The sequence below is a fragment of the Rattus norvegicus genome, chromosome 4, assembly GCF_021556685.1.
Source record: "Rattus norvegicus strain SHRSP/BbbUtx chromosome 4, alternate assembly SHRSP_T2T, whole genome shotgun sequence".
NCBI lineage: Eukaryota > Metazoa > Chordata > Mammalia > Rodentia > Muridae > Rattus > Rattus norvegicus.
Window position 1 is genome coordinate 160,055,243 of NC_141537.1, and position 26,984 is coordinate 160,082,226.

The 26,984-nt window shown below is 48.0% G+C and overlaps 1 protein-coding gene, 1 long non-coding RNA gene and 1 pseudogene across 8 annotated transcripts; 1 reads left to right on the forward strand and 2 right to left on the reverse strand.

The window, feature by feature from the left end:
• Positions 1–1,753: 1,753 nt before the first annotated feature.
• On the reverse strand, positions 1,754–7,410 carry Cd27 (CD27 molecule). 5 transcript variants are annotated; one of them, XR_015685786.1, is made up of 6 exons: positions 6,449–7,410; positions 6,164–6,295; positions 3,749–3,931; positions 3,486–3,663; positions 2,855–2,974; positions 1,754–2,633 (listed from the first exon to the last, which is right to left on the reverse strand). XR_015685786.1 is itself a non-coding variant. In NM_001024335.1 (6 exons), the coding sequence occupies exons 1-6, from the start codon at positions 6,582–6,584 to the stop codon at positions 2,512–2,514; spliced, it is 756 nt and encodes a 251-aa protein (NP_001019506.1). In that variant the 5' UTR covers positions 6,585–6,647; the 3' UTR covers positions 1,754–2,511. The 5 variants fall into 5 exon arrangements, 4 of the variants coding, with proteins under 4 accessions (NP_001019506.1, XP_087515033.1, XP_087515034.1 ...); NM_001024335.1 differs by having other exon boundaries at positions 3,486–3,548; positions 6,449–6,647; XM_087658907.1 differs by lacking the exon at positions 2,855–2,974 and having other exon boundaries at positions 3,486–3,548.
• A 1,783-nt stretch (positions 7,411–9,193) lies between these two features.
• Positions 9,194–26,502, forward strand: LOC120102390 (uncharacterized). 3 transcript variants are annotated; one of them, XR_015687016.1, is made up of 5 exons: positions 9,194–9,489; positions 9,662–9,737; positions 10,300–10,476; positions 10,688–10,906; positions 24,423–26,501. It is a non-coding gene; the product is annotated as an uncharacterized LOC120102390 (long non-coding RNA). The 3 variants fall into 3 exon arrangements; XR_015687014.1 differs by lacking the exon at positions 9,662–9,737 and having other exon boundaries at positions 24,423–26,502; XR_015687015.1 differs by lacking the exons at positions 9,662–9,737; positions 24,423–26,501 and adding an exon at positions 15,431–16,787.
• On the reverse strand, positions 24,806–24,934 carry LOC120102626 (small nucleolar RNA SNORA70; annotated as a pseudogene).
• Positions 26,503–26,984: the final 482 nt, after the last annotated feature.

Below are 26,984 nucleotides of genomic sequence, written 5' to 3' on the forward strand. Positions count from 1 at the left end.
GATCCTTTTGGTCTGCCCTGGTGACAACTCCCTGCTCAGATCCTTAATCCCATGGAGGAGATGGGGCGTGGCCTGGTTGTGGGATTGGAGGCTGGATGTGAAGCTACAGTGTAAGCCTCCCTTTAATTGTATTCGTGTGTATGTGGTATACACATGTGTGGGGATGAGTGTTCCTGTGTATGTGGTATACACATGTGTGGGGTGAGTGTTCCTGTGTATGTGGTATACACATGTGTGGGGTGAGTGTTCCTGTGTATGTGGTATACACATGTGTGGGGTGAGTGTCCCTGTGTATGTGGTATACACATGTGTGGGGTGAGTGTCCCTGTGTATGTGGTATACACATGTGTGGGGTGAGTGTTCCTGTGTATGTGGTATACACATGTGTGGGGGTGAGTGTTCCTGTGTATGTGGTATACACATGTGTGGGGGTGAGTGTTCGTGTGTATGTGGTATACACATGTGTAGGGGTGAGTGTCCCTGTGTATGTGGTATACACATCTGTAGGGGTGAGTGTTCCTGTGTATGTGGTATACACATGTGTGGGGGTGAGTGTTCCTGTGTATGTGGTATACACATGTGTGGGGATGAGTGTTCCTGTGTATGTGGTATACACATGTGTGGGGTGAGTGTTCGTGTGTATGTGGTATACACATGTGTAGGGGTGAGTGTCCCTGTGTATGTGGTATACACATCTGTAGGGGTGAGTGTTCCTGTGTATGTGGTATACACATGTGTGGGGGTGAGTGTTCGTGTGTATGTGGTATACACATGTGTGGGGTGAGTGTTCGTGTGTATGTGGTATACACATGTGTGGGGTGAGTGTTCCTGTGTATGTGGTATACACATGTGTGGAGATGAGTGTTCCTGTGTATGTGGTATACACATGTGTGGGGTGAGTGTTCCTGTGTATGTGGTATACACATGTGTGGGGGTGAGTGTTCCTGTGTATGTGGTATACACATGTGTGGGGGTGAGTGTTCCTGTGTATGTGGTATACACATGTGTAGGGGTGAGTGTTCCTGTGTATGTGGTATACACATGTGTGGGGGTGAGTGTTCGTGTGTATGTGGTATACACATGTGTAGGGGTGAGTGTTCCTGTGTATGTGGTATACACATGTGTGGGGTGAGTGTTCGTGTGTATGTGGTATACACATGTGTGGGGGTGAGTGTTCGTGTGTATGTGGTATACACATGTGTGGGGATGAGTGTTCCTGTGTATGTGGTATACACATGTGTGGGGTGAGTGTTCATGTGTATGTGGTATACACATGTGTGGGGTGAGTATGCCCAGCCGTGCTCGTGTGTGGAGGAGACTCAGTGAGGGCAATGGTGTCTTGTTCTATTACTCCGCCTTATTCTTCAGAACCTGAACCGCCTTATTCTCTCTGAACCTGGAGTTGTTTGGTGGCCAACAAGTACAGTGCTCTCCTGTTGTCTCCACTCCAAGCGCCGCCCTTGCCACCTAACCCCTTGAATTACAAGCTCACAGGGCCACCCTGAGGGCTCATTTGTTTCATATGCAGGAGTGGGTGTTTGAAGCTAGCATTCACGGTTCATGCCTTCTTCCCAGCTCCCTGTCACCCTTCTTTTTCTCCTCCTCCTTCCTCCTCTTGTTTTCCCCCTAATTTTGTAGGAAGGGAAATAGCATGTGGAGAGCTTCCATAGTGATCTTGTGACTGGAGCCCCTGGGCCGTGAGGCCTGCCTCTGGGTTCTGCGTTCACTTACATTGAGAGAAGAGAACAATGTGTATAGAAAAATGAATTTTATTTATAGTTTTAGCGCAACTGAGAGAAAGTCTCAGTTTCAGCTTTCCCACAGCACTGTCACAACTTACAGAGAAGACAGACCAAAGCCAGAAAGTCTGTGTGTCTGTAGATAGTGTCCCTTGTGGCAGTTAGTCCTTCTGGTGGCTCATCACATCTTTTTTTTAAATCGTGTGTGTGTGTGTGTGTGTGTGTGTGTCCAGTGTGTGTGTGTCCAGTGTGTGTGTGTGTCCAGTGTGTGTGTGTGTCCAGTGTGTGTGTGTGTGTCCAGTGTGTGTGTCCAGTGTGTGTGTCCAGTGTGTGTGTGTCCAGTGTGTGTGTGTCCAGTGTGTGTGTGTGTTGTGTGTGTGTCCAGTGTGTGTGTGTCCAGTGTGTGCGTGTGTGCTGGAGGAGGTCAAAGGTGTCAGATCCTCTGAATCTAAAGTTACGGCTGGTTTTGGTCCATCTGACAGTGCTGGGAATCAAACTCTGGTCCTCTGGAAGAACAACACTCTGTGCTGCTCACTGCCCCCCAGCAAGTAGCTTTGCCAGCTGGAAGGCTTCATTTAGAAGCTGTTTTACAGCTAGAGCCTGAGTCTCCCCCATACACCGGGCTCCTGCTCTTGTCCCTGTCGGTCTCAGAAGGGCAATCCGTCGAGTATACACAGGAAACTGTTCTGATGAGGGTGGTAGGGCAGGAGCCAGAGTTCTCTGGATGCTACCTCAGTGGAAAGCCGCCCCGCTCCGACCCCCCAGCACCGCATCAAGGGTAGGAAGCAGGCTCAGGTTTCCGGTAGTCTTCCTGGATAGGGATGACACTGCCCTCCTCCTCCCTAGGGCAGCTGTAAGGACAAAGCTCTTCAGGTACTGCCTGGCTATCTTCATCTGTGCAAAGACAATTAGCCAAGTGTTGGTCAGCAGTGGAGAGAAGAGAGGGGAAGGTGAGGAGAGAGGAGAAGGCCAGAGTGGAGGATGGGGCATGGGGGAGCCAGGGGAGCCTGAGGGAAGGACACTTGAAGAACCAGAGAAGGTGGGTGAAGGTGGGATGGGGGCTTTAGGTGTGGGTGGCAGAGCTGAGAGGGCAGGAGGGAAGGCCTGTGCCTTACTTGGCCCATGATTTCTTCTTTGATGGAAGAACAAGATCCCACCCAGGACGAAGACAAGAAGCATGCTGGAGAAGGTCACAAAGATCCGGATACAGTCGGAGCTGCACAGAGGTCTTTGGGCTGTGACAGCAAGAGTACCCCGAGAGGCTTTGAAGGAGCAGCTAAGCCTGGACCCCTCAGCCTGCCCTTTTCCTGAGTCACCCTCCCCTGTCAGACCAGTCCCCTCCCCTAATCTCTAATGTGATTCTGCTCCCCCCTCCTTTGCCTCTAGCTCTGTCTGTCTGTCTGTCTGTCTGTCTGTCTGTCTGTCTGTCTGTCTGTCTTCCTCCTTTTGTGCTTAGTGAGTGTATGTGTGAGTTCAGGCAGAGCCTAGCTTAGTCCTCTCTGACCTAGAAGCTTGATTGTTTTAGCTGCGCTGGCCCTGTCTCTGCCTCTGAATGTTAGGGCTACAGATCCACGCTTCCATACTCAGTTTTTTCCTCTGGCTCTGGGTATTACGTCACACTTGCACAGCACGCACAGTTCCACTGAACTTTCTCCCTCACCCAGGGCCTAGGGGTTTCCTGTGGCTGTTCTTCTGCCCTCTTTCCTCCCTGCTCTCTCTGGGGTGGGGATTAGGAGGACCACTCACATGGCAGGCGGCTATAGACAGTTGAGTCGGGAAGCTGCCTTTGTGGGGGCCAGGATGGCTTCTCTGGAAGAAACAGACAGATGAATCACAGCAGGAAGCCTCTCAGGATGACCCGGGTGGAAAGCTTGTGATTTTGCAGGAGTCAGACAGAAGGAAGACAAGCTGGCCCAGAACCTAGCTGGGGGTAAATGCAGGGTGGGCAGTGCCAGGCTGGCAGCTTTCTGGCCCCCATGAGACTGGATAAGGAGCAGCCTGCTACGTACCTGTGGCATAAGGTAAGTGGGTGGGTGGTGGCAGCTGGGGGCTGGGGGCCTCAGAGGGCTGGCTAGTCAGTGCAGGGTTTAGAGGAGGGTCACACTCCGTACATTCCTGGTCCCTGCACTGCCAGCCCTTGGAACAGGTGCACTCAGCATTGGCAGTGACCGTGCAGTTGCGGATGAGAAAACCTTGGGAGAGAGGAGAGCCAGGAGAACAGGATACCACAGGTCTTAGGGACACGAGGTGTCTATTGCCCGACCCTCTCCTGAGGCCCCTGAGACTCACGGGGTATGAATGTTTTCCAATCCTAGCACCTTACCTATTTCCCCTCTGCCCCTCCCTTGATGCTGCCTTTCCTTCCCTCGCTGCCACCTGCCCCTCCCCCACTGCCATCTGCCCCTCCCCCTGCCATCTGCCCCTCCCCCACTGCCATCTGCCCCTCTTCTGATGCCACCCGCTACCTTTCCCAGGCTCAGAAACAGAAACAGAAAGTAGAAGACTGTATGATTTTGTTTTCTACTCACTGCCACTTTAAAGCTTTTTCTTGGCACATCACATACTACCCACCTCCTCAAGACAGGGTTTCTCTGTTTAACAGTCCTGGCTGTCCTGGAACTCACTCTGTAGATCAGGTTGGCCTCGAACTCAGAGACCTGCTTGCCTCTGCTTCCCGAATGATGGGATTAAAGGTGTGCACCACCACACCTGGCCTTACTTATATGAAACTTTTAACACTTGAAAAATAATTCAATTCGGTTTAGGCACTGGGTAATATTTCTGCTGGACTTAGCTGGAAGTCCCACACAACAAGGCCTTTGTTGTTAGGTGTTTGCCTCAGCCTAATCACTGGGATGGTCCTGTTACTAGAGCTTACTAGCCAGCTGCCTCCACATTCCAGAACATACATATTCCCTATAAATGTTGTTAAAGTCAGTTTCTACTTTATATATATATGTGTGTGTATATATATATGTGTGTGTATATATATGTATGTGTGTATATGTGTGTATATATATGTGTGTGTGTATATGTGAGTGTATATATGTGTGTGTATATGTGAGTGTGTATTTATGTGTGTATGTGTATATATATGTGTATATATGTGTGTGTGTATGTGTATATATGTGTGTATATATATGCGTGTGTGTATATATATGTGTGTATATGTGTGTATATATATGTGTGTGTGTATATATGTGTGTGTATGTATATATGTGTGTGTATATGTATGTGTGTATATATGTGTTTGTATCTGTGTATATATATGTGTGTATATATGTATATGTGTGTATATATATATGTATATGTATGTGTGTATATATGTGTGTATATGTGTGTATGTGTGTGTATATATGTGTATGTATGTGTGTATATATGTGTGTGTATATATATATACAATATATATCTCAACAGCAGTTAAAGAGTTCTTTTTTTTTTTACACACAAAAAAGTGTCTCACCAGCAACCATTATTTCAAAGAGGCCTCTTTAAATCATGTTATTCTTGTGTCCGATAACGCAGGCCCCCTGAACCCTAGCATAGGTGGAGAATCGACAGGGGAGTCTGAAAAGAGGCTGCAGATATCCTACCTCCTCATTTGCAGATAGCGGAAATGTATACATTAAGAGAAATGACAGATCTAGTTGCTTCTCCCGCAAAAAGGCCTTGGCTTAAAAAGGTTGCCCTGCCTGGCTTCTGGGATTGTTATTCCCCAACTCCAGACTCTGAAGAGCCGACCTGCAAATGCGCGCCGTGGGAACACAGGCTGTCCACTGGCTGGAAGCTGCTTCTCTGAAACCCTGGTTTCTGGAACTACCGCGCCCCTCTCCCGCACTATGCTTTCTTTTTTTTTTTTTTTTTTTTTTTTTTGTTCTTTTTTTCGGAGCTGGGCGCACTATGCTTTCTAAATTGTATTTTTTTCCATTTTTTTTGTGTGTTCACGGACACATTCGATTTCAGAGGACACCTTGCCAGTTGATTCTTCCCTCCTACCATGTGGCAAGGCTTGGCGAGGACCGTAAACCCCTGTGAATCTCTTTGGCTTTGCCTTTCTTTTTCTTCTGTGAGACAGGGTCTTGCTATGTTGTTCAGCCTGGCCTTGAATTCCTGTGACCAAGTGATCCTCCTGCCTCAGCCTGCTTCGTAGTTGGGATTACGGACATTCACGAATGCACGCCCCCCCTCATCCTTTTGTTGTCTCAGTCCTAGCCATAGAGTCCTTCTCACCCATCCCTCAAATTCCGCTTATCTTCCATGAAACCCTGGATCTCTTCCCACGTTCCCCGCCCACGGCACACCGTGTTTCGACATGAGCCCCACTTCCCGGGAGCCTTGCAGTAGCTGCATCTCTGACCCCACAGCCAGACCCATGCCTCCCTAGACTCTCTCAGTGCCACCTTCCGCACACACTGCCCTCTCACCAGAGTTACAGTGCCTGCAGCTCTCGCAGTGGGGCCGGGTGTGGTAGTCTGGAGAGAAGGACGTGCCTGGAATACACGGATCACACTGAGCAGCGGCTCTGTCCTGGTCACAGTGCTTCACAAGGAATGTCCCTGTGTACAGAGGGTCCAGAGTCAAAGTCCAGGCAAGGTGATGCCTCTGGGCTCTGCAGGCTGCCTGGCTTTGCTTGAGCTCAGCCTTACCCCAAGCGCCTCCCTCGTCTTAAACAGCACCCCCTCCCCAGCTCTGCCCAGGCCCACTCTTACCTGGCCCACACATCTGGCAGCAGAGTCCTGCCCCAATCCAGTAGTGTCTGTCTGGACAGTTGTTTGGGGCTGGGGTAGCTAAGAGCCCTACCAAGGTCCCCAGCATGCAGAGCCAGTAGAGGGGTGGCCATGCCATGGCTCCTGCTCAGGGAGAGCTTCTCTGAGCCCCAACTGCTGGTACGGAGTCACCGGTGTCTCCGATAGGCTCTGGGCAGCAGCCACCGCGCCTCCGCTCGGGTGGTAAACCGACCTTTGAAGGCAGTTGTAACTGTTTTGGTTTTTTTTTTCCCCTCTCTCTTTCTCTCAGCAGCCTCCACCCCCTTCTCTTTTCCGTACTCTGGAGAGACTGTGAAGGGCAAAGCCTGCTGTGCTGCGCTTCACAGACATGTGCCCTCCCTGGGCACCTCTCTCCGTAGTGAAGCCAGGGTCTGACCATTCCCGCATGCTGCTTTTACCAGATAGGCCGCTGCACACCCACAGCTGTCTGTCCTGCTGACAGGGATGGGCACTGGACGCCCTCACCTGTCCCTGGCATGTGTCCTCGCTCACAGCCCAGCCCTTTCAGAGGTGACCGGAAAGGAGCAGACTGCAGACTATTCCTGAAGTTCCTAGGGTCAGCTTAGTTTTAGAATCATGGCATTTTCAGGTTCTGCCTAAAACTAGCACCACAAAACACCCCACTAAAGGTGGGGTAGCGCGGTTGAGCACAGCACTTTGGAAGCCTATCTTATATATCCCAGGGTAGCTTCAAGTTTGCTTTGCAGCTGTGGATGACTCTTCTGATCTTTCTGCCTCTCTCCCTCTCCTGAGTGTTCCTGCTGTTACAGGGTGTGTCCCCATGCCATGGCTGCTGCTATAGGGCTGTGCTGCCACCTTGCATTTATGTGGTGCTGGGGACTGAACCCAGGGCTTTTTTGCATCCTGGAAAATACTACCACCTAAGCTATACCAGCTTGGACACAACACACAGGCAGCAAAGCTATTGCACGTGCAGAGAGTAGTCATGACAACCAGCCTTACATAACTGAGGTTTGGTTTTCTGGCCACAGAAGCCCTTCCAGCATTGCATATAATTGAGGGCAAGAGTTAGCCCTGTGTCCCCTGTGTCCTTTTCTGGTTCTGCGATATCACCTGCAATTCCCTTTAATCCGTGTGTGTGTGTGTGTGTGTGTGTGTGTGTGTGTGTGTGTGCGTGCGCACGTGCGTGTAGGTACTCATGCATATGGAGGTCAGAGGTCAGCCTTGGTTCTTGGTTTAATTCCTCAAGCACATCTATGGTGATGATGAAGAAGAAGAAGAAAAAGAAGATGAAGATATATTATTTCTCCCTGGCCTGGAACTTGCCTAGTAGAGGAAGCTGAATGACCAGCAAACTCTGGGATCCTTCAGGAAAGACAAACAAACAAACAAAAGCAACCCCCAAACCATAGGTTTTGGCGATCAGACTCAGGCCCTTGCACTTTCTGACAGAGCTATCACTCCAGCCTGGCTTCTTTTCTTCATAATGCCAGCCTGTGACACAGATATGACCCCACTGCCTGTGGGAACATTTGTCAACTTTCCTTCTTGACCTAATCCCGTTTTTGTCCGTCCTTCTTGCTTCTGGCTGGCTCTGTCACTAAGTGTCTTCAGGTACCTAACCCATCTCACTTCACGGCCCTGGGCACGTGGGATTGAAAGTGGGCGCCTTGGGCTGGAGAGATGGCTCAGTGGTTAAGAGCACCGACTGCTCTTCCCAAGGTCCTGAGTTCAAATCCCAGCAACAACATGGTGGCTCACAACCATCTGAAATGAGTCTGATGCCCTCTTCTGGTGTGTCTGAAGATAGCGACAATGTAATCATAATATATAATAAATAAAATATTAAAAAAAAAAGAAAGTGGGCGCCTCCATGTGCCATCTTTAGCCTCCTGCTCCTTTGGGAATTCTGATTGGAGGATGCTGGAGTTGCTGCTCTGGAGGAGCACTGGCCGTTGAACCCCCTCCACTCTTTCCCCGCTGACTTATTTCAAGGACATGTCTCATTTGGGGGCTTCGCGGTTGTTTCCACAGTGCTGGTGAAATGTCACAGCCCTGTGGTCGCACCTGGGGGTTGTTAGATCTCTTCTCTCTATCTCATACTTCAGCTTCCTGTCTCTTCATTTTTTCCGCCCTCCTCCCTTTCCCCAGCCCCCACTACAGCTCTTCAAGGGTCCACACAAGCCCGGAGCTATAGTACGTTATGTTCAAAGGAAACCACCCTCCACCACACGCCCAGAAGAGACTATGACAACTTTAGAACTGAAGGAATTTCCTTCCTTATTCCAAGGTTCCAACATCTTCACCGTTAGTCGTTAAGACAGCAGTGAGAGGGGTGGGGAGCCGATGGCTGGCCCTATAGGAATGGATGGTTACCCTGACATTTAAGAACTTTAGAAAGAAAGTTGTTACAAGGGGGCTTTGAGTGCACAGAGAACTTAACATCTCGACCAGACCATGAGTTGTGTACTCACCTAATATTCTACCTCTAGGGTCAAAACCTGTCTTCCTCCACACGGGTCAGAGGAGGGTCAGGGCCTGCCTGACTCTCCTGGAGTAACGCTGATGTTATGTGGTGAATATTGTGGTGGTTTGAATAGATTTGGGCCCCATAGACTCCCATGCTTGAATGCTTGTCCCAGGGAGTAGCACTATTAGGAGGTGTGCCTTGTTGGAGTAGGTGTGGCCTTGTTGGAGTATATATGGCCTTCCGGGAGGATGTGCCTCACTGTGGCGGTGGAATCCTTCTATGCCCAGGCTCTGCCCAGTGTGGATGGTAGTCTTGTTCTGGCTGCCTTAGGATCAAGATGTAGAACTCTCATATCCTCCAGCATCATGCCTACCTGGATGCTACCATGCTTCCTGCCATGATGATAATGGGCCGAACCTCTGAACCTATAAGCCAGCCCCAACTAAATGACACCTGGTCATGGTGTCTCTTCACAGCAATGAAAACCCTAACGAAGACAGATATGAAGTGTACCACAAAGGGCTCATAGCCGGAGCAGCGGCGCTCTGGGCAGGTAAGCTAGCTTCATCTGTGAAGAACTCCCTTGGTGACTTCATGGCTAAATAGGAAGTTGGGCCAAGTTAGAATTAGTGGCGTGCGCAGATCAAGCTTTTGAATGGTGTGTCTTATCCTCATGCCCTTCCTTCCCCTCTCTGTCTCCCTCTGCATCTCCCTCTACTTTCCAGCTGCCGGGAAGTGAGAGGACTCTGTCACGCCCTTTCGCCATACAGTTCTGCTTCGCTACAGGCCCACAAGCAAGAGGTCAGCACCAGTCGGTCAGAGGTTGACATCTCCGAGACTGTGAACCAAAAACTAACTCCTTTCTCCTTTGAAGTCGTCTTCTCAAGCATGTTGCCGTAACCATGACAACCAACACATCATCTTTCATAGTCTCTTTACATTATAAAATTGGAACTCTTAAGCTGGACATGATCATGAATGTCTGCCTGTAGTTCTCAGTCCCCAGGAGCTTGAGTGGGAGGGTCGTTTAAGTCCAGGAGTTTTACACCATCCCCACCAAAACAGTGAGACCTCCCTCCCTCACACACATGAACAAACTATATAACCCCAAACTCCATATCCACTAACCACCGACAGCCCAGGTCCCCTCTCGTTAGCCTTTCACATATTTACTGGTATCTGTGCTGCTTCTCTGAAGAAACGTTTATTAAGTCTTTTGTTCATGTTTTAATCACCTTCATTTTAGTTACTGTTTCAGATACTAATCTCTTATTAGAAATATGTTTTTGAAAATATTTTAAAATAATTTTAAAGGGTTTACTTATTTTATGTGTATGAATTTCTTTTTCTCCTGTCCTGGTAGGAATGAAGATATCCTTTGGCTACAGAGAGGACTGCAGAAGTGGTCCCCCAAGAAACTGGAATTTCCCCAGGAATCTCATGCTGGGAGAAAGAAAAGGCTGAAGCTATGCCAGCCCCGAGGACTGGAGGACTGCTGCGTTCTTTCCATCCACAGAACTAAACACATTAGATGGAAAAGGTCAGTTAAAGCCACTGCTGAATCAGAGTGCTAATACTTGGTTCTTATCTTGTAACATCAGGTGAACCCAATGTCATCACAGTGGTCCCCTCCCTCCCTTCCCCTCCCCTCTCTCCTTCCTTCTTTCCTTCTTTCTTTCTTTCCTCTTTTCCTTCCTTCTTTCCTTCTTCCTTCCTTCATTTCTTTTTTTTTTTTTTTTTTTTTGAGACAGGGTTTCTCAGTAGCCCTGACTGTCAAAGAACTCACCCTGTAGACCAGGCTGGCCTCGGACCCATCAATCCACCCACATGCCGCTGCCACCTGAATGCATGGGATTAATGACACGCACAACTCCACTGGGCGTATTCAGATGATCTCAAGTGGAAATAGAAGAACAAAAGAAGTGGCCACAAGAAGACGTCATTGCTGATTTGGAAGCCGAAAGATGAGGGTATGAGCTGGGGGCTGAGGTCAGGCTCTCACCGGCGCTAGGCAAGTGTTCTACCCTTGAGCTACATCCCTAGCTGAGGCGGGGACTGAAGCAGAGATCACAGGGGAACAGCACTTACTGGCATGCTCTCTATACAACCCAGAACCATCCCTCTAGCGACGGCACTGCCCACACTGGGTTATGTTTTCAGCAATGGTGTCTTAACTAACTTAACTTAACTAACTGTGGTGAACGCCAGGAGCAATGGCAACAACACGTGCTGTTTCAAGGGCCTCTGGGAAGACAGTTTGTTTTTGTTTTTCCATTTAGAAAGCACATGGAGGCAGACAAATGGCTTTGCTGAACTTCTGAATTGTTGTATAGGTTCTTGTTCTTTTGTTTAGTTTTCCCTTAAGCTTTCTACTTGTATTTAGGAGGATATATTTTCTAGTTTCCTGTCTGGCAGCTCTCAAGGTTTTCTTTCTCAGACTCCGGGTAAACGAAGCCCTGGACCATGCTTGCTGACGGCGCCTTGGCAACTGCCTCTGGGTTCAGTGCTGCCCATGGCCTCGGTACTTGACATTCCTCTCTGATGGCCGTGCACCACCACACCTTGTTTATACAGTGCTAAGTGTGAAACCTCACATCAGTCTGGGAGAGGTGGCACAGGCCTTTAATCCCAGCACTTGGAAGGCAGAGGCAGGCAGATCTCTTGAGTTCAAGGCCAGCCTGGTCTACAAAGCGAGTTCCAGGGCAGCCAGGGCTACACAGAGAAACCCTGTGTCAAAAGACAAAACTAAACAACAAACCCTCCAATAAAACAAACAAATAAACCTTAGCACTGAATCCAGAGAACAATCTATTAACTGAGCTACACATCCATCCTTTAGCCCATTCCTTTCTGGAGAGCTGAACCCCTATGTGAAAGAACCTGGTGCAGTGTTTCAGGTGTTTGTTGTGGGAACTGAGGTCACATCCTTTGGGTGCCTCCTTTGTGGTTTTCTTTCTCTCTCTGTTTTCGTCTTAGGGCCTGTTAACATTCAGGATCGCATGTGACCACAGTGTAGAGAGGTAATTCTCATACGAAGTTCAGCTAACTTAGGAAATCAGACATCATGGGAATTGGTGCCTGCTTTAATGCTAAATCCTGAGGGTTTGAGTCTGGGAAGGTCAACCCTGTAAAACAAATCTTCAAAGTCGCCAGGCAAGGGACCACAGAATGAGGGGAAGGTGTGGCTGTCATTGAGGAGTGCTCCTGGGACCCTGAAGCCCCTGCATAGGACTATCCTGGGGTTCAGAATCAGATAGGTGAATGCTGCGAAAGCTTCCACACTGTTCATGACCTGAATCATCTCTGCCGTATCCCAGAGCCCTTGCAGTTGAGTCTTCCTCTGACTGGGGATAATGTCTGCACACCAAGGGTGATTGCACAAGTGAAGTTCCTTTTCTTGTGTGATGGTTGGAATAGGTTTGGCCCTACAGACTCCTGTGTGAATCGTTGGCCTTAGGGTGTGGCACTGATAGGAGGTGTGGCCTTGTTGGAGTAGGTGTGGCCTTGTTGAAGTGGGTGTGGCCTTGTTGGAGTAGGTGTGGCCTTGTTGGAGTAGGTGTGGCCTTGGAGTAGGTAAGTGTGTCACTGTGGAGGTGGGTTTTAAGGTCTCCTAGGCTCAAGCTATACCAGTGTGGCAGTCTCCTCCTGCTGCCTGCTGATAGGCTCCTTCTCCAGCACCATGTCTGCCTGCAGGCCACCATGCTTCCCACTCTGATGATAACGGTCTGTATCTTCGGACTGTCAGCCAGCCCCAGTTAAAAGTTTTTCTTTATAAGAGTCATTTTGAGCCGAGCATGGCAGCAGAGCTGGCTCACGGTGCTTCACAGATGCAGCCTTCAGGCCCTGTGTGCCGCTCTCTTCCTCTCTCACAATGAAGAAAAGGGATCTGCAGGAGGGGTAGGGCTGCCTCTCTCACCGAGCCTCAGGGCTTCCCTACTCACTCCTGTGTCTGAGTGATTGCTCTCCTAACAGAGCAACACACAGCAGGCCTAGCCTTGACCCTGCCTCCCCCCAGAGACTGGAGTTCTGTAGGCCCTGCCAGCTACCTCATACCTCCACTTCCCCCTCTGCCTGTGAGTGTCATCCGAAGCAGGGCTAAACGGCAAAGAGCCGGTCTGTGCGGCCAAAGCCAGATTGTTCTGTTTTCAGGAACGTTACAATGACGTGCTGTGGCATCAAACTGACAAACTGGCCATGGCAGGATGTTTGTGACAGACAGTGTAAATCAGCAAATGCTGCACATGAGTGGTACAGACAGCCGGAGCCAGCTCTTAAACACTGGCCCTCCTGCTCCTACTCCTGACTGGCAAGGGTGAGAACTGTCACCCTTCTTCATTGTTTGGATCATAGAGACACAGTGTTCTTTCTGTGCGCCAGGCCTCTTCGAGCTGAAAGTGCCCCTGAGAAGCTCTTGTCTTCCTGGCCTGAGCAGATGAGGATTCTCAGTGAGCAGAGCAGGACAGGGGCTTCCCCTCACAGTGTCTGAACCACTAGCTGTCCTTAAAATATGCACAATGCTCTCCACGCTTACTGTTTCTGTGTAGAGCTGTGACTATATTCACTTACATATTTATTGATTTAATTTAGACAAGGTCTCACTATGTAGCCCTGGATGGCACTAAACTGACCAGATCTGGTTTTGAACTCACAGAGATCCACTTACCTCTGTCTCCCAAGTGCTGGCATTAAAGGCCTGGGTCACCACCATACCACATGTATTTTAACTGAGGCAGTTAGTTATGACTGGATTCCTGTCCGGCCCTCCTCTAAGAATAGAGTGGGCAGACAGCAGATAGGACTTACTTTATTGTCAGTCCCTGTTGACAGTTCAGGACTGACAACTTGAAACAAGGCAGATAGCAACACGGGATGGGCGTGATGCTGGACTCAGGGCTGGCATCCTGGATCTATTACATAAAAACCTCTGGCAGGTATGGGTGCCGTTCAAGAGCCGCCCTCCTGAATAAGTCGCGGCTGTGAGAAGTGCGTCCTCGGATGTCTGTAGGCTGGAAACTACTGTAGCAATACTACTAGACACCAGACTTGGAGTCTGGAGGCAGAGGCAGTCAGTCCAGAGGATAGCTTGGGCAAGCTAAGGACTTTCTCCTCTTTTACATTTTTTTTCTTTTTTTTTTTTTTTCGGAGCTGGGGACCGAACCCAGGGCCTTGCGCTTGCTAGGCAAGCGCTCTACCGCTGAGCTAAATCCCCAACCCCCTCTTTTAAATTCTAATGCACTGTCTTAGTTGGGGTTTCCATTGCTGTGAAGAGACACCATGACCAAGGCAACTCTTATAAGGACCAGCATCAGAGGTTCAGACCATTATCATGACGGCAGGAAGCATGGCAGCATCCAGGCAGGCACGGCTGGAGATGCTAAGAGCTCTACATACATCTGGAACCAAAGGCAGTCAGAAGGAGACTGACTCATTTTCACTTCTGCAGTCAGCGAGGAGGAGGCTCTCTTCTCCATTGGAGGAAGCTTGGGCATAGGACCTCAAAGCCCATTGCTACAGTGATGTACTTCCTCCAACAAGGCCACACCCACTCCAACAAGGCCACACCCACTCCAACAAGGCCATACATCCTAATAGTAGCCTCTGCTGTTGATGCCTCTCCATCAGTTCTGGTCTGGCGGTCCCTGCAGACCTGCTGCCACCCGCTTTCCTGCTTCCTTTGGCAGGGTGCGCTCTGTGGCTGCTCCTCCTGTACGATCTGTTGTTAACGGTCTGCTTCCTGGGATGTCAGGACAGTCAGGGAGCTCTGTACTGGGGTCCCCATATGCTGCTAGGAAAACCACAATACAAATCAAATGGTAAACGTTTGGAAAAGTGTAAAGTTAGGAGTTAATGTGGTGGAAGAAGCAGCCAGGACTAGTGAGATGGCTTAGCTGGTAAGGGTGCTTTTAGAACAAGCCTAAAGACCTGAGTTCCATAGTTCCATCCCTAGAATCCATGGTAGAAGAGAATCCACTTCCAAAAGTTGTACTCTTGTGTGCCTGCACTCATATACACAAATCACACACACACACACACACACACACACACACACACACACACAGAAATAATCAAACTAAAACTAAAATAAAATTTAGTAGATCAAAAGCCTGTGGCTTGGGAGATCATAGACTCCAGGGGCAGCCTCCACATGCCGTTAAATTGCCAAATATTTATAATTATGCCCGTGGATTACTGCTGTTCTCAGCCTGCAGTGGACAGCAGTTAATACAGAGACTGGTAAGTGGGCAGAGTGTGGAGAATGAGTCACAGTTGAGTGTTCAGCCCTAAATGAGACCGCTATACCACACTTGCTCCACAGAGGCTCAGGGAGCCTCCTGGGGAAGAGGCAGAAAGGGTTAAGAACTGGGGGATGGAGAGGAGGCTATGAGACACTGACTTCTGACATGGCACGGTGTCTTAGTTATGGCTCTACTGCAATAGCAACAATTGCTCTGAACTGCTGAGCCATCTCTCCAGCCCCTAAAAAATATTCTTAGAGATTTGTGGGAAAAAAGCATCATCATCATCATCATCATCATCATCGTCATCGTCATCGTCATCGTCGTCGTCGTCGTCGTCGTCATCATCATCATCATCATCATCATCGAGGGACTGAGCGGTACGTGGGGTGTATTTCATAGGCGCAAACTCCCAAAGCATCTGCTCTCCAGACTGCACACATCAGAGGTAAGGCTAGCGAGGGGAAGAACCGAGAGGGATAACGGACATGCCAAGGCTGGCTCTGCCTGGCCGGAGAGGGAAGACTGGTCAGAACATCCTGATCTTACTGTGGGCATTCATAGCGTGTGTGTGTGTGTGTGTGTGTGTGTGTGTGTGTGTGTGTGTGTGTAATGGAGTTCACAATACAATAAACCTGTAAATTATATTTTAAGATCTTGAAGAAAAGAGATAAAAGTTTATAGATAAGACTCAGTTCCTTTCTTTTTCTATCTCTTTTTTTCTTTCTTTGAGTTAGGTTCTTATATAGCCCAAGCTGGCCTTGAACTCACTATGTAGTTGGCTCCAGTCAGTACCTGGAGCTCCCGATCATTCTACCTGCTGCTCCCTTTGCTGGGTTATTAGTGCGTGCTGCCAGTCCTGCCTCTCGCTCCCTTTGGTTAGTCTCCTCAGGCTCCTTTCTTAGTCTTGGTTCTCTGTCTGCTTCTGTAGATGTAAGCCCCGTCTCAGGAGTATTCATCGGGAACTTAGAGACGTAAATATAGATGCGTCTCTGAGACCATCGTAGGCAGCCAGGCGTGCGGACACGATCCAGAGTCTGCACTCAGGAGGTAGAGGCAGGAGGATAAATAGTTCAAAGTCATAATTGGCTATAAAGCAAATTCAGAATCAGCCTGGGTCACATGGTAACCTGTCTGCCAAAAAAAAAGTAATTTTAGGGGTATTCTTGGCTAAAAATAAGGGACTGAAACCAGGTTGTCAGGCTGAGCACTAAGTGCCTTTTCAGCCAAGCCATCCTGTCAGCCTATGTTTTGGTTCTTTGAGGCAGGGTCTCAAGTAGCCCAGGCTGGCTACAATTTGCTGTACAGCTAAGACTGACCTTGAACTTTTGTTCTTCTGGCCTCTGCCTTCCAACTGTTCAGATTATAAGGGTGTGCCTTCGTGCTGCACCGACTTTCCCTTCCTTATTTTAGGCATGACAGTCGCCTCTGTTCTCTGAAGGAAATGTCAAATAAAGCTGGTATTAGTCTCTGAACACAGAACCAGAAATAAAGCCCAAGGAAGAAATCCTACGTGAGGCTTTCCACTGTTTAAAAATTTCCCTCTGGAAACAAAACAGCTTATGACTGACAGACACAGGCTCTTTGTCTTTAAATAAAGCATTTTATTATTGTATATGTATTTTGTCTGCATGTGTGTCTGTGTATCGTGTGCATGCCTGCTGCCCTTGGAGGCCAGAAGAAGACAGCAGATCCCCTGGAACTGGAGTTATTTGCTGCTTATGAACCAAAAGTGAGTGTTGGAAACTGAACCTGGTCCGTCTGGAAGAGCAGCCAGTAACTTAATGGCTGAGCCATCTCCCCAGGCCCACTCCCACACGTGTTCTTATGTGCTTTGTAAAGTCTTTATTTCTCAGATAAAGAAAACTACAACAAGCAGGGCTGGGTGGTGGTGGCATGTATCTTTAATCCCAGCACTAAGGAGGCAGGAGCAGGTGGATCTGGTCTACAGAGCGAGTTCCAGGACAGCCAGGGCCACATACAGAAACCCTGTCTAGAAAAAACAAAACAAAACAAAACCCAAAACAGATGAACAAAACCACCACCGACAAAAAAGTCTTCTTTTATTGATCTGGTGCCTCAGCTTCAAGGTGGGGTGCTCAAGGGCCCCAGCACACCTGTCTTCTTATCATGAATGATGAACAGCGTGTGCTCCTCAGATTTGCCTTTTTTTTTTTTTTTTTTTTTTTTCTCGGAGCTGGGGACCGAACCCAGGGCCTTGCGCTTCCTAGGTAAGCGCTCTAACCACTGAGCTAAATCCCCAGCCCCCAGATTTGCCTTTTAAATATAAGTAGACGTCTTGTCACCCACTTCATTTTATACCCAGAACTACTCACCTTGCTAGAGAGTATTTGTACGGAGCCTTTTTGGGGGTTTGGGGGATGGGATAGGGTCTCACGTAGCCTGGCTGGCTTCAAACTTTCTATGACCCTCTAATACACACCTTTGACCTGTGAGCCCCCAATCCTCAGGCCTCCCCCTCCCACGTGCAGGGTGACAGTTTGGTGCCACCCTACCGGCTCTGTATAGAGGCTCTTTAGAGGTCCGTACATTCTCGAACACCGAGGCCTCTCCCAGCCTTTCACTACAGCACATGATGTTGCATCAGAACACCGAGTTCCCTGCACGCTCGGGAGTGTGTCTGCAATGGGAACTGGGCACAGGACTTGCTGAATCACAGGCTAGACGCCGCTCTTGAACAGATGCTGGCAGGTTGCCTCCCAAAGTGGCTCTTCCAGTGCTCATTCCTACCTTCTGCACAATGACAGCACTCAGTGTCTCTCAGCTTTCCATATTAAAAGCCCTTCCTGGCAGCTGAACAGGAGGGAAAGGTTGTCTTGTTTTGGTGCACATTCTCCTGATGACAGGAGAGGCTGTTTGTGGCTCCTTTGTTGTGACTGATGTCTTTTTATCCTTGGGTTACCTTACGTATTCTGAGGTTGACTCGTGGATCTTCCCTCCACAAAAGTCCCATCCTCCTGATACAGGGAGGGGGCCTCAGTCACATAGATGCCTCTGCTCTTGGTCTGAGACAAGCCTCTGGAAAAGCAATGGACCTGTCCTTTTTCTCTCTTAGCAACTATGGAGGCTTCAGCCCTAACTGACTGGTGTGTTCCTCACCTCACTCGTCAGGTGACAGTGGGGACTTGGGTGGCTCCCAGCTCCTGCTTAGTGCTTGACGTCTTCCTTAAGACTGTACCAACTTCAGCTCAGATGGGAGGGATCTTTTGTGCGGTCTTTTTTATTGAGATAAAACAAGCGTTAGGGTGAGTGTGTGTGAGTGAGTGAGTGAGTGTGTGTGTATATTGTGTGTCTTTGTATGCATGTGTGTTATTGGAACAGAGCCTAGGGCCTTACATTTCTAGGCTAATGGTCCAAGGATATAGCTGAGTAGCAGAATATTTACCTAATGTGCTCCAGGCCCTGGGTTCAGTTTCAGAACCTCACTCTTCTCATGGCTGAGTAATATTCCATTGTATGGATCTTAATTTTTTTTTTTTACCCTTAATACTATTAGAGGGTTTGGGGCTATAGGTCAGTAGAAGATTGCTTGCTTCATGGTCTGGTTTGTTTTCTGTTTCTTTGGTAAACACCATGACAAAAGGCAACTTGGGGGAAGAAATGGAAACCAAGGCAGGAACAGAAACAAATTTGGGGGGCCAGGGGGTGTTGAAAGGGACACTGCTTACTGGGTTGCTCCTGTGACTTGTTCAACTACCTTCTTATACAGCCCATGGGCAGGCATAGCACCTCCCCCAGTGGGCTGGGCCCTCCGTATCTGCTAGCAGTTAAGAAAATGCCTACAGCCAGGCCCGTAGGTCTTCAGTTGAGATTCCTTCTCCCCATGTATGTCTAGGTTTGTGTCAAGTTCACAAAACTAGCCTGCCTTGACATCTAGAACACATAAGGCCCCAGGTTCAATTCTTTTACTGCCAAGCAAAAATATTAAAAAACAAAACCCACAATGCTGTGAACAGAACAGAAACACATACAGGCTTTCGTGCGGATGTGTTTTTAACTCTCTTGAGACCGCCTGAAGGAATCGCTGGCTCATGCGGTCTGTGAGTCCCTTTTCTCGTTGCCACCATCAAATGCTGACCCAAAGCAACGTAAGGGAGGACGGGCTTACAGGTCAAGGGGATGAGTTAGTGAGGAGGTAGCCCGTCCCTCTGCACGGCTGTCAGGAAGAGCAAGAGCTCGGTGCTGGGACCCTCCATGGGATGGCGCCACCCACATTTAGGGCTGGTCTTCCTCCCTGTGTCAGCTACTTTTCTCTTGCCGTGGTAAACCAGTGTGACCCAGGGGACTTAGAGAAGGAAGGATTTATTGGGGCTTATGGTTCCAGAGGTTTAGGGTCCATAAAGGCAGAGGCAGTCTTGGCAGCCAGAGGTGAAAGCTGAGAGCCAAAGACTCCATCACTCACCACAAACTGCAATCAGAAGGGTGTGGAGGGGACTGGGAAGGGAGAGTGGCTTGTAAACCTCAAAGCCTGCCCCGCCCCCAAGAGTGACATATTTCCTCTACCAAGGCTGCACTTCCTAATCCTCCTCAAACAGCACCATCAACTGGGGACTGAGTATTCAAACACCTAACCCTATGGGATACTTCTCATTCAAACCACCTCAGTTAATCCGATCTAAAAACTCTCAGAAATATGTTCAGAGATTCTCCTCCTAAGGGATTCTAGGTCGAGTTCAGTGTCGGCCATTACAAGCCCAGCCCTTGACAAAGTGACACCCAGATAGATCACTTTCAGGCCAAGACGTTCCATCTTTTGCCCTATAATCACAAAAGTCCAAAGTTTCTCCTGTTTAATTAAAAAAAAAAGTTATGGGGTTGGGGATTTAGCTCAGTGGTAGAGCGCTTGCCTAGCAAGCGCAAGGCCCTGGGTTTGATCCCCAGCTCCGAAAAAAAAGAAAAAAGAAAAGAAAAAAAAAGTTATAAGCTTCCGGTACACAATGGCACATAATGAATATTCCACTTCACGAGAAGGAACGGGGACATAGCAAGGAATGATCAGACCGAAGCAGGACCAAAGCTCGGCGTGCAGCAGTATGGCGGCAGACAGCAACTCCTGTCTCTCTGTACCGGGCGTCAAGGGTTCCTGAGGCTCCAAACATTTGGGTAGCCTCCCTGATGTCCACAGCACTGCGTGTAGTGCTCCAGTGCCCCTTGGTCCAACCTCCTCATGTCCATGTGATCTTCCTGGTATGAACAAAGATATTCTAAGGAAACACACACCCTTTCCCCTCTTATCGGCTACCAGACTGTAGATGGTGGCTCCCCAAGAAACTGAAATTTCCCATGAATCTCATACCTGCGAAGGAAGACTAAAGCCTGGTGCCAGGCAGAAGAGGAACATAGTTTTGGGAACGAGATCTCACACATTTCTGAGAACTTGTCAGACCATCTTGCAGGGGAGATTGGAGACAGCGATGGGTGGGGCAGCATCTTGATCAGGACCGGCTTCTCTAGTTAAGTCTGAACCTCGCATCAGGACTACAAAACTAGACCTGGGTGTCGCTGAAACTCTGCACTTCTTTCTAATGTGGCCACATTGAGTCAACCTCCCTGTTGTTCTTTTCATGATTACTTGTGAATTTAATTGGCCTGTGGGTTGGTAGGCAAGCCTAGGTTGTTAGGACTGCCAGGGCTCAGGTTCTGATAAGCCATGGCCAGGAGAAGACATATTGTGGGCATTACCCACTTGAGCCCCATTGAGGTAAATATTATTATTTTTTTTTAAAATAGGGTTTGTTTGTTTATTTATTTTTTTAGAATTATTTATTATATATGAGTACACTGTAGCTGTCTTCAGACACACCAGAAGAGGGCATCTCATTACAGATGGTTGTGAGCCACCATGTGGTTGCTGGGAATTGAACTCAGGACCTCTGGAAGAGCAGTCAGTGCTCTTAACCACTGAGCCATCTTTCCAGCCCTGAGGTAAATATTATAAATGGAGAATTTTACCATCCCGCACTATTCCCAGCTCTGGTAGGCCATGTGGCATGGGTGGACTATTTTCACCTTAGTCAGCAAAGCATCTCACCCGCTAAGCTCCTAATCTCCATCCCACGTTGCCGCCAGCTACTGTCTGAGCCCGGCAGCAGCCTCTCCATCCTTCTAGTTCCCAAGGCAGGCAGGTCACCACCACACCAGTTTCATACAGAGACCGCCTATCTCGAGGCTCTGTTACTGCAAACTCTGCTCACGTTCCCAGCATCTGCCCCCTGTCACAACTCCCAGTTTTCCATTAAAATCAAAACTCAATAAGCTTGTAATTCAGCAATCAGATGTACATCTTAAATTCTCAATCCACAAAACGTCCACATAATAAACTCACAACCAATTGATAATGACATAACCGCCCACCTAGATAAGACAAATTGTCCTATAAAAATCCATCCCTTAAGAAATATTCATAGCTACCTGTGGCCATTTAAGGCCGCACGGATCTGGGTCGTCTTTCTCTGCCTCCATCTTGGTTCGCTTCCCTTCTTTTTCTTCTCTCCCACCTTACAAAAACTCTGTCCACGCCTTACTTTTTTCTCACTGCCCAATCACCGGCCTGCCTTATCTTGTGCCAGCCGTCACCTGCATATAGACACGAACCTACAAACCCCAGATGGAGAAGAAACATTAACCAGTCCCACTCAGTGTCTGAAGCCATTTTATTTTCTTATCTTTCCACTTCATACACTATCACACACACACACACACACACACACACACACACAGAGAGAGAGAGAGAGAGAGAGAGAGAGAGAGAGAGAGAGACCAATTTGGTAAAGCAAAGAAAGATGTTTGGACTTTCTTTTGGATTCGTGAGAAAGTCTGGCCTTTGGTAAGCTTCTCCCCGGTTGGATGTACCTCAGGTGTTTGTCTTCTCTAGTTTGGGGTCCCCTTTGAGCTGTTTGGTTTGGGGTCCTTGTCTGTTTCTTTGTTTTGGGTACCATTTCACCCTCTGCTTTGTCTTCAGGAGTTCTGTGTCACTGAGGTCCTGCTCAGATCTTTGGGCTGCCGTGCTCCGTGCGTGGCACTCTGTGTGAATTTGGCAGCTCTTCTGAGCAAATTAGAAGTCCTCGTGAACTATCCCAGCACATCACTTCACGGCCACATTTCAGGGAACGTTGAAATGTGCTGGTTTTTTGGGACTCTCCACTGTTGAAACCCTGGGGTTCTGCTGAACCATTTGTGACAAAGAAACAAGGGTGTTGTGCTCTATTGTGATTTCTGTAACCCTGGGAGACAATACGTCTGTACCATCTGATGCTGCTCGGGGAGAATTCTAATAGACTTACCCTTTCTAAACATAGGATGGCTAACTAATTTCCATGGGGCAAAAATTAAATTGCTCCTTGTGTTTCTGAAAACAACTGAGTTGCAAACCTCTGGTCGCTTCAGTTTGGAGTTTTAAAAGATAATCGGTTTTATTCATGCATGTGTGTGTCTGTCTGTGCTGTGGGTGAGTGGGCACCCATGGAGTTCAGAAGACATTGCACTCCCTGGAGCTGAAGGTAGAGGTGGTTTTGTGGTGCCCTGCATGGATGTGGAGCCCAGAACTTGGGTCCTGTGAAAGACAAGCAAGCCCCATTAACTGGGAATACATCTCATCTCTCCAGCCTCTTGGATATTTTCAAACTCACTGAACAGCAAAATGACTATCCTTGGCGTAGCTAATTTGTGTTGATGTGTGTTCATTTATGAATGCGAATACTTAAGAATGGTTTGGGGGGGTTTTATGACTATATACAGTGAAAAGTCTTGGGTTCGGGGTTCGAGGGGACGTTGAGACAGGTTGACTTCTGGGTAGATTTGTTAGAAGATATGTAAATGGCCTAGGAGACCGCATGGCAAGGGCTTTGAGGAGAATTCAACCCCAGTGACAGATAGCTGGTGTGTGTGTGTGTGTGTGTGTGTGTGTTGCACACTCGTTGCGCACACCTTCTGAGGAGTACTCCAGCCCAGGTACAAGAACAGAGACTTCCTTAGTTTTCTTGGGAAGGGAGGAGGTTCCATGTCACCATGGTTGGTGACTCACCCACAGCTCATAGCTGCTACAAGGCTGTCTCTGACTCCTGGGTAGCCCAGGGAAAGGGAGAGAACTTTGCATTTGAGAAAGGCATGTGTGACTTTGAGGATGTGGAGAAATTAGGAAAGAGGAGACCCATTTAGTTAATGTGTATCCACCAGATTTGTCGTGTCACAGCTGTCAGCTCGGCGTCTGTCAACCTGGGCCTAGTATGCAGAAGCTGCACTGTGGGAGCTGGGAGACACACGGGCGGGACCTGAGCAGTGTCTGCTCTGAGTTCTACGGTATAAGAACAGTGCTTCTGTCTTATTTTTTTTCACTCTTCTTATGTGTGTGTGTGGCGGGGGAGGCTAATGAAAATATAGAAATATAATAGTCAACTGTAATTGGGACTGAAAAGAACCCAGACCCCAAACTGGTTAGCTGGGACATTACCTCAGTAGGCCAGACCATGTTGACTGTTGGAAAAGAGTTAGTGACAGATGTAGATGTCTGACACTCCCAACTGTTAGTTCTGGAAACTGAGGCTGAGAAAAATCTTGCTACAGGCTTTACAAGGTGGAGAGCTAATATCTTTCTTTAAAAATTTTTTTATTTGAAGCTCAAGAACAATTTTATTAAGACTATAAAGAAAAGCCCCAGAGTGGGAGGAGTGTAAATCTTGGCAATGGCCTGGAGGAGGGAGAGAGGAAGGAGAAATGGTTTTATTCAGTCTGAGGTAAGCTGGCATGGAGGTCGGTCACGTGGCAGACAGGCAGACAGCCACGTGACAGACAAGTGGCTGCATGACCACATGGCAGGAAGGGAGCTTTAGAGAAAGGACAAAGAAGCTCAAAGTACCAGAGAAAGTTACTCCGACTCTGACAGCTTCTGAGAGAGACAGAAAAAACAAACGAGGGTTGCTGAGAGGTGGGCAGACCCACCAGAGCCCCGTGTGGCGGGAGGGGCTTCCTGTGGCTCTCACTTGAGGATGACTGAGTTGTCCTAGCCGTGCAGGCTTGAGACAAACATTTGAAGGAGGACTGGCCTGTGAGCTGTATGTAGATACATCTGAATGCTTTCTCTGCTTTGTCATATGAAACCTCCATGTATTTTGTCAGTGTTCAGATGGATTAACTTCGTTGATGGAGTAATTAATAACATTCCATTGAAAGTACTGTCATGACCCTGCACACTTCAACCACTGATTTGCAGTATATGTACATTTTCTTTCAGGCTGGATGCAAGGCTTATTACTGACGTGACTTGGTGGGGACAGGAGAGCACTGTGGAATAGCAGGAATGCAGGGCCCGACACTTGTCCAGAAGACCACAATTGGGAATGTCTTTGACCCCACAGCCATTAGGAATGAGCCAGTTCTCAGCAACCATGACTTCAAATTCACCTGCGTTAAACTCTGAGATGTGGATCTTCTGGTGGCCAGGGAGCCTCAGTTGCATGCTCCTTATTCTGCTGCCTGATGCAGACGGACAGAAGGATCTAACCAGTGTGAACCCTGGTCACTGTTCCCTGGGGCTTCCCAAAGGCACCACAAGTACCAGGCTGGAGCCTAGAGTTGGGGCAGCATTGAGAACAGAAAATTGAATGAGTGTCTGACAACTGTCTCCTAGGTCTCTTAGGGCAGCCCATACAGGCAACGGGCTGCGTGCACTACAAAGGCGCCAGCTGTTTGCAGTCTTTGCACACGGCCCCACGGGGAAAGTATAGGGATGTTTTAAACGATCATGTCTCTATGTTTTACTAAGGTAACCGCTCATACTTTCTGCTGTTTTTCTTTTCGGGACTTTGAGTACTTGGGAACAAGGTCAAGGTTCATGTATGTATCACGGTGGATTAAAGTCTCTTAAATGGCCACTTTAGGATGGCAGAGATTGGCTCAGCAGTTAAGAGCACTTAACTGCTTCTGCTCTCCATTCAACCTAAACCTCGAAACGAATAAAAATAGGTCCAACAAGATGGTTCAGTGGGTAAAGGTTCACGTGGTAGGAGGAGAAAATCAAGGTCGAAGGAGGACATCCTGTAAGATGTCCTCTAACCTCTACATAAACTCTGTGGCATGAGTGTGTGTGTGTGTGTGTGTGTGTGTATGAAAAACAAGTACAATTTAAAAAGAAATGAACCTGCACTTCTTCATACCGATATTCTCATTGTTTTGCTCAGGTCCTTTCCAAAGGGAGTGGGAGGGAGGCACAGTTTCTTTCTTTTTTTTTTTTTTTGGTTCTTTTTTTCGGAGCTGGGGACCGAACCCAGGGCCTTGCGCTTCCTAGGCAAGCGCTCTACCACTGAGCTAAATCCCCAGCCCCGGAGGCACAGTTTCTTTTAGCTCACAGTTCAAGAGGGGTCCAGTCCATGAAGGAGGGAAGAAGAGGGTTGGACGCTGTTCCGACTGATTTTCCCTTTTTGTTCTGGTACGAAAGACTGTGGCAACTATCACCCACATCTGGAGTGGTCCTCCTACCTCAGCCAACCTGATCTAGCAACCCGCTCAGAAGCATGCTTAAAGCGTACTTGTTTCGTGGGTGAGCTCACATCCTGTAGAGCTGATGTCATTAACCCGTGACAACATGATATCTGGCTTATCCACAGCACCCATATCTTTTATGTCTCCACTGGCAATTCATGAGAGCTCCAGTTTCCACGGTGTTTGCATTGTAAACTTGTTAATTTAGGTCACTCGAAATTCCTAGCCATTGTGGCTGGGGGAGATGGCTCTCAGTGGTTAAAGTGCTTGACATTCAAGGGTGAGGACATGTGTTTAGACTCACAGTACCCATGCCAATATCAGGTGTTCACTGTGGTTTGCCTGTAATTCTAGCCTTAGAAAGTAGAGGCACAGCATCTCTCAAGCAAGCCGGCCATCGAGCCTAGCTATCTCGGTAGATTCTGGGTTTGATTGAGAATGGTTGAGTGTGAGGTTATCATCAGGCCTCTTTATGCGTACACACCCTTTTGCACCTGCAGCCGTCCATGCATGTGCCACCACACAAGCAAACACACGCACAACATACACACAAAATCAGAAAAAAAAAAAAAGAATTACAGTTCCCAGTTGGCATAAGTAGTATGTCAGTTTGGTTTTGATTTGCTTTTCTAAGAGACTAATAATGTGCTTATTCCTAAGTATTTAGTGGCCATTTGTATATATTTCTAAAAAAACTTTATCAAATTTTGGTTGGTTCATTTTTGTTAATAGTATTTTCTGTTATCATTATTACTATTTTAAATGATATTAACATTTTATTAATTGTTAACATTATCAATAAACATTGTTAATATTTTGTTAATAGGTAATTTAAATTTGGGGTTATTTGTCTTTTTTCTTTTTTTTAATTTTATTTTTTAATTAGATATATTTCTTTATTTACATTTCTTTTTTTTCTCCATCTTTATTAACTTGGGTATTTCTTATTTACATTTCAATTGTTATTCCCTTTCCCGGTTTCCGGGCCAACATCCCCCTAACCCCTCTCCCTCCCCTTCTATTGTCTTTTTTTAAACTGTGGCAAAAAGGTTTTCTTTTTCTTACTGTATTCTAGGTGCTAAATCCTTATTGGGAATGAAGTGGGGAAGTATTGGGGCTGCTGAGGTTCAGCACAAACCTTTTAAGCATAGTCCAGCTCCCGGAAGCCCACGCAAGAACACCTGATGTGATATGCACGGCTGTGATCCCAGCATTCCCTGCAAAGATGGCAGGAGAGGCAGATGTCGCCTGGAAGCTCACAGCCGACTGCCTGGAGGACACAGAGCAGCAAAAACGACAGAAGGGATCCTGCTGC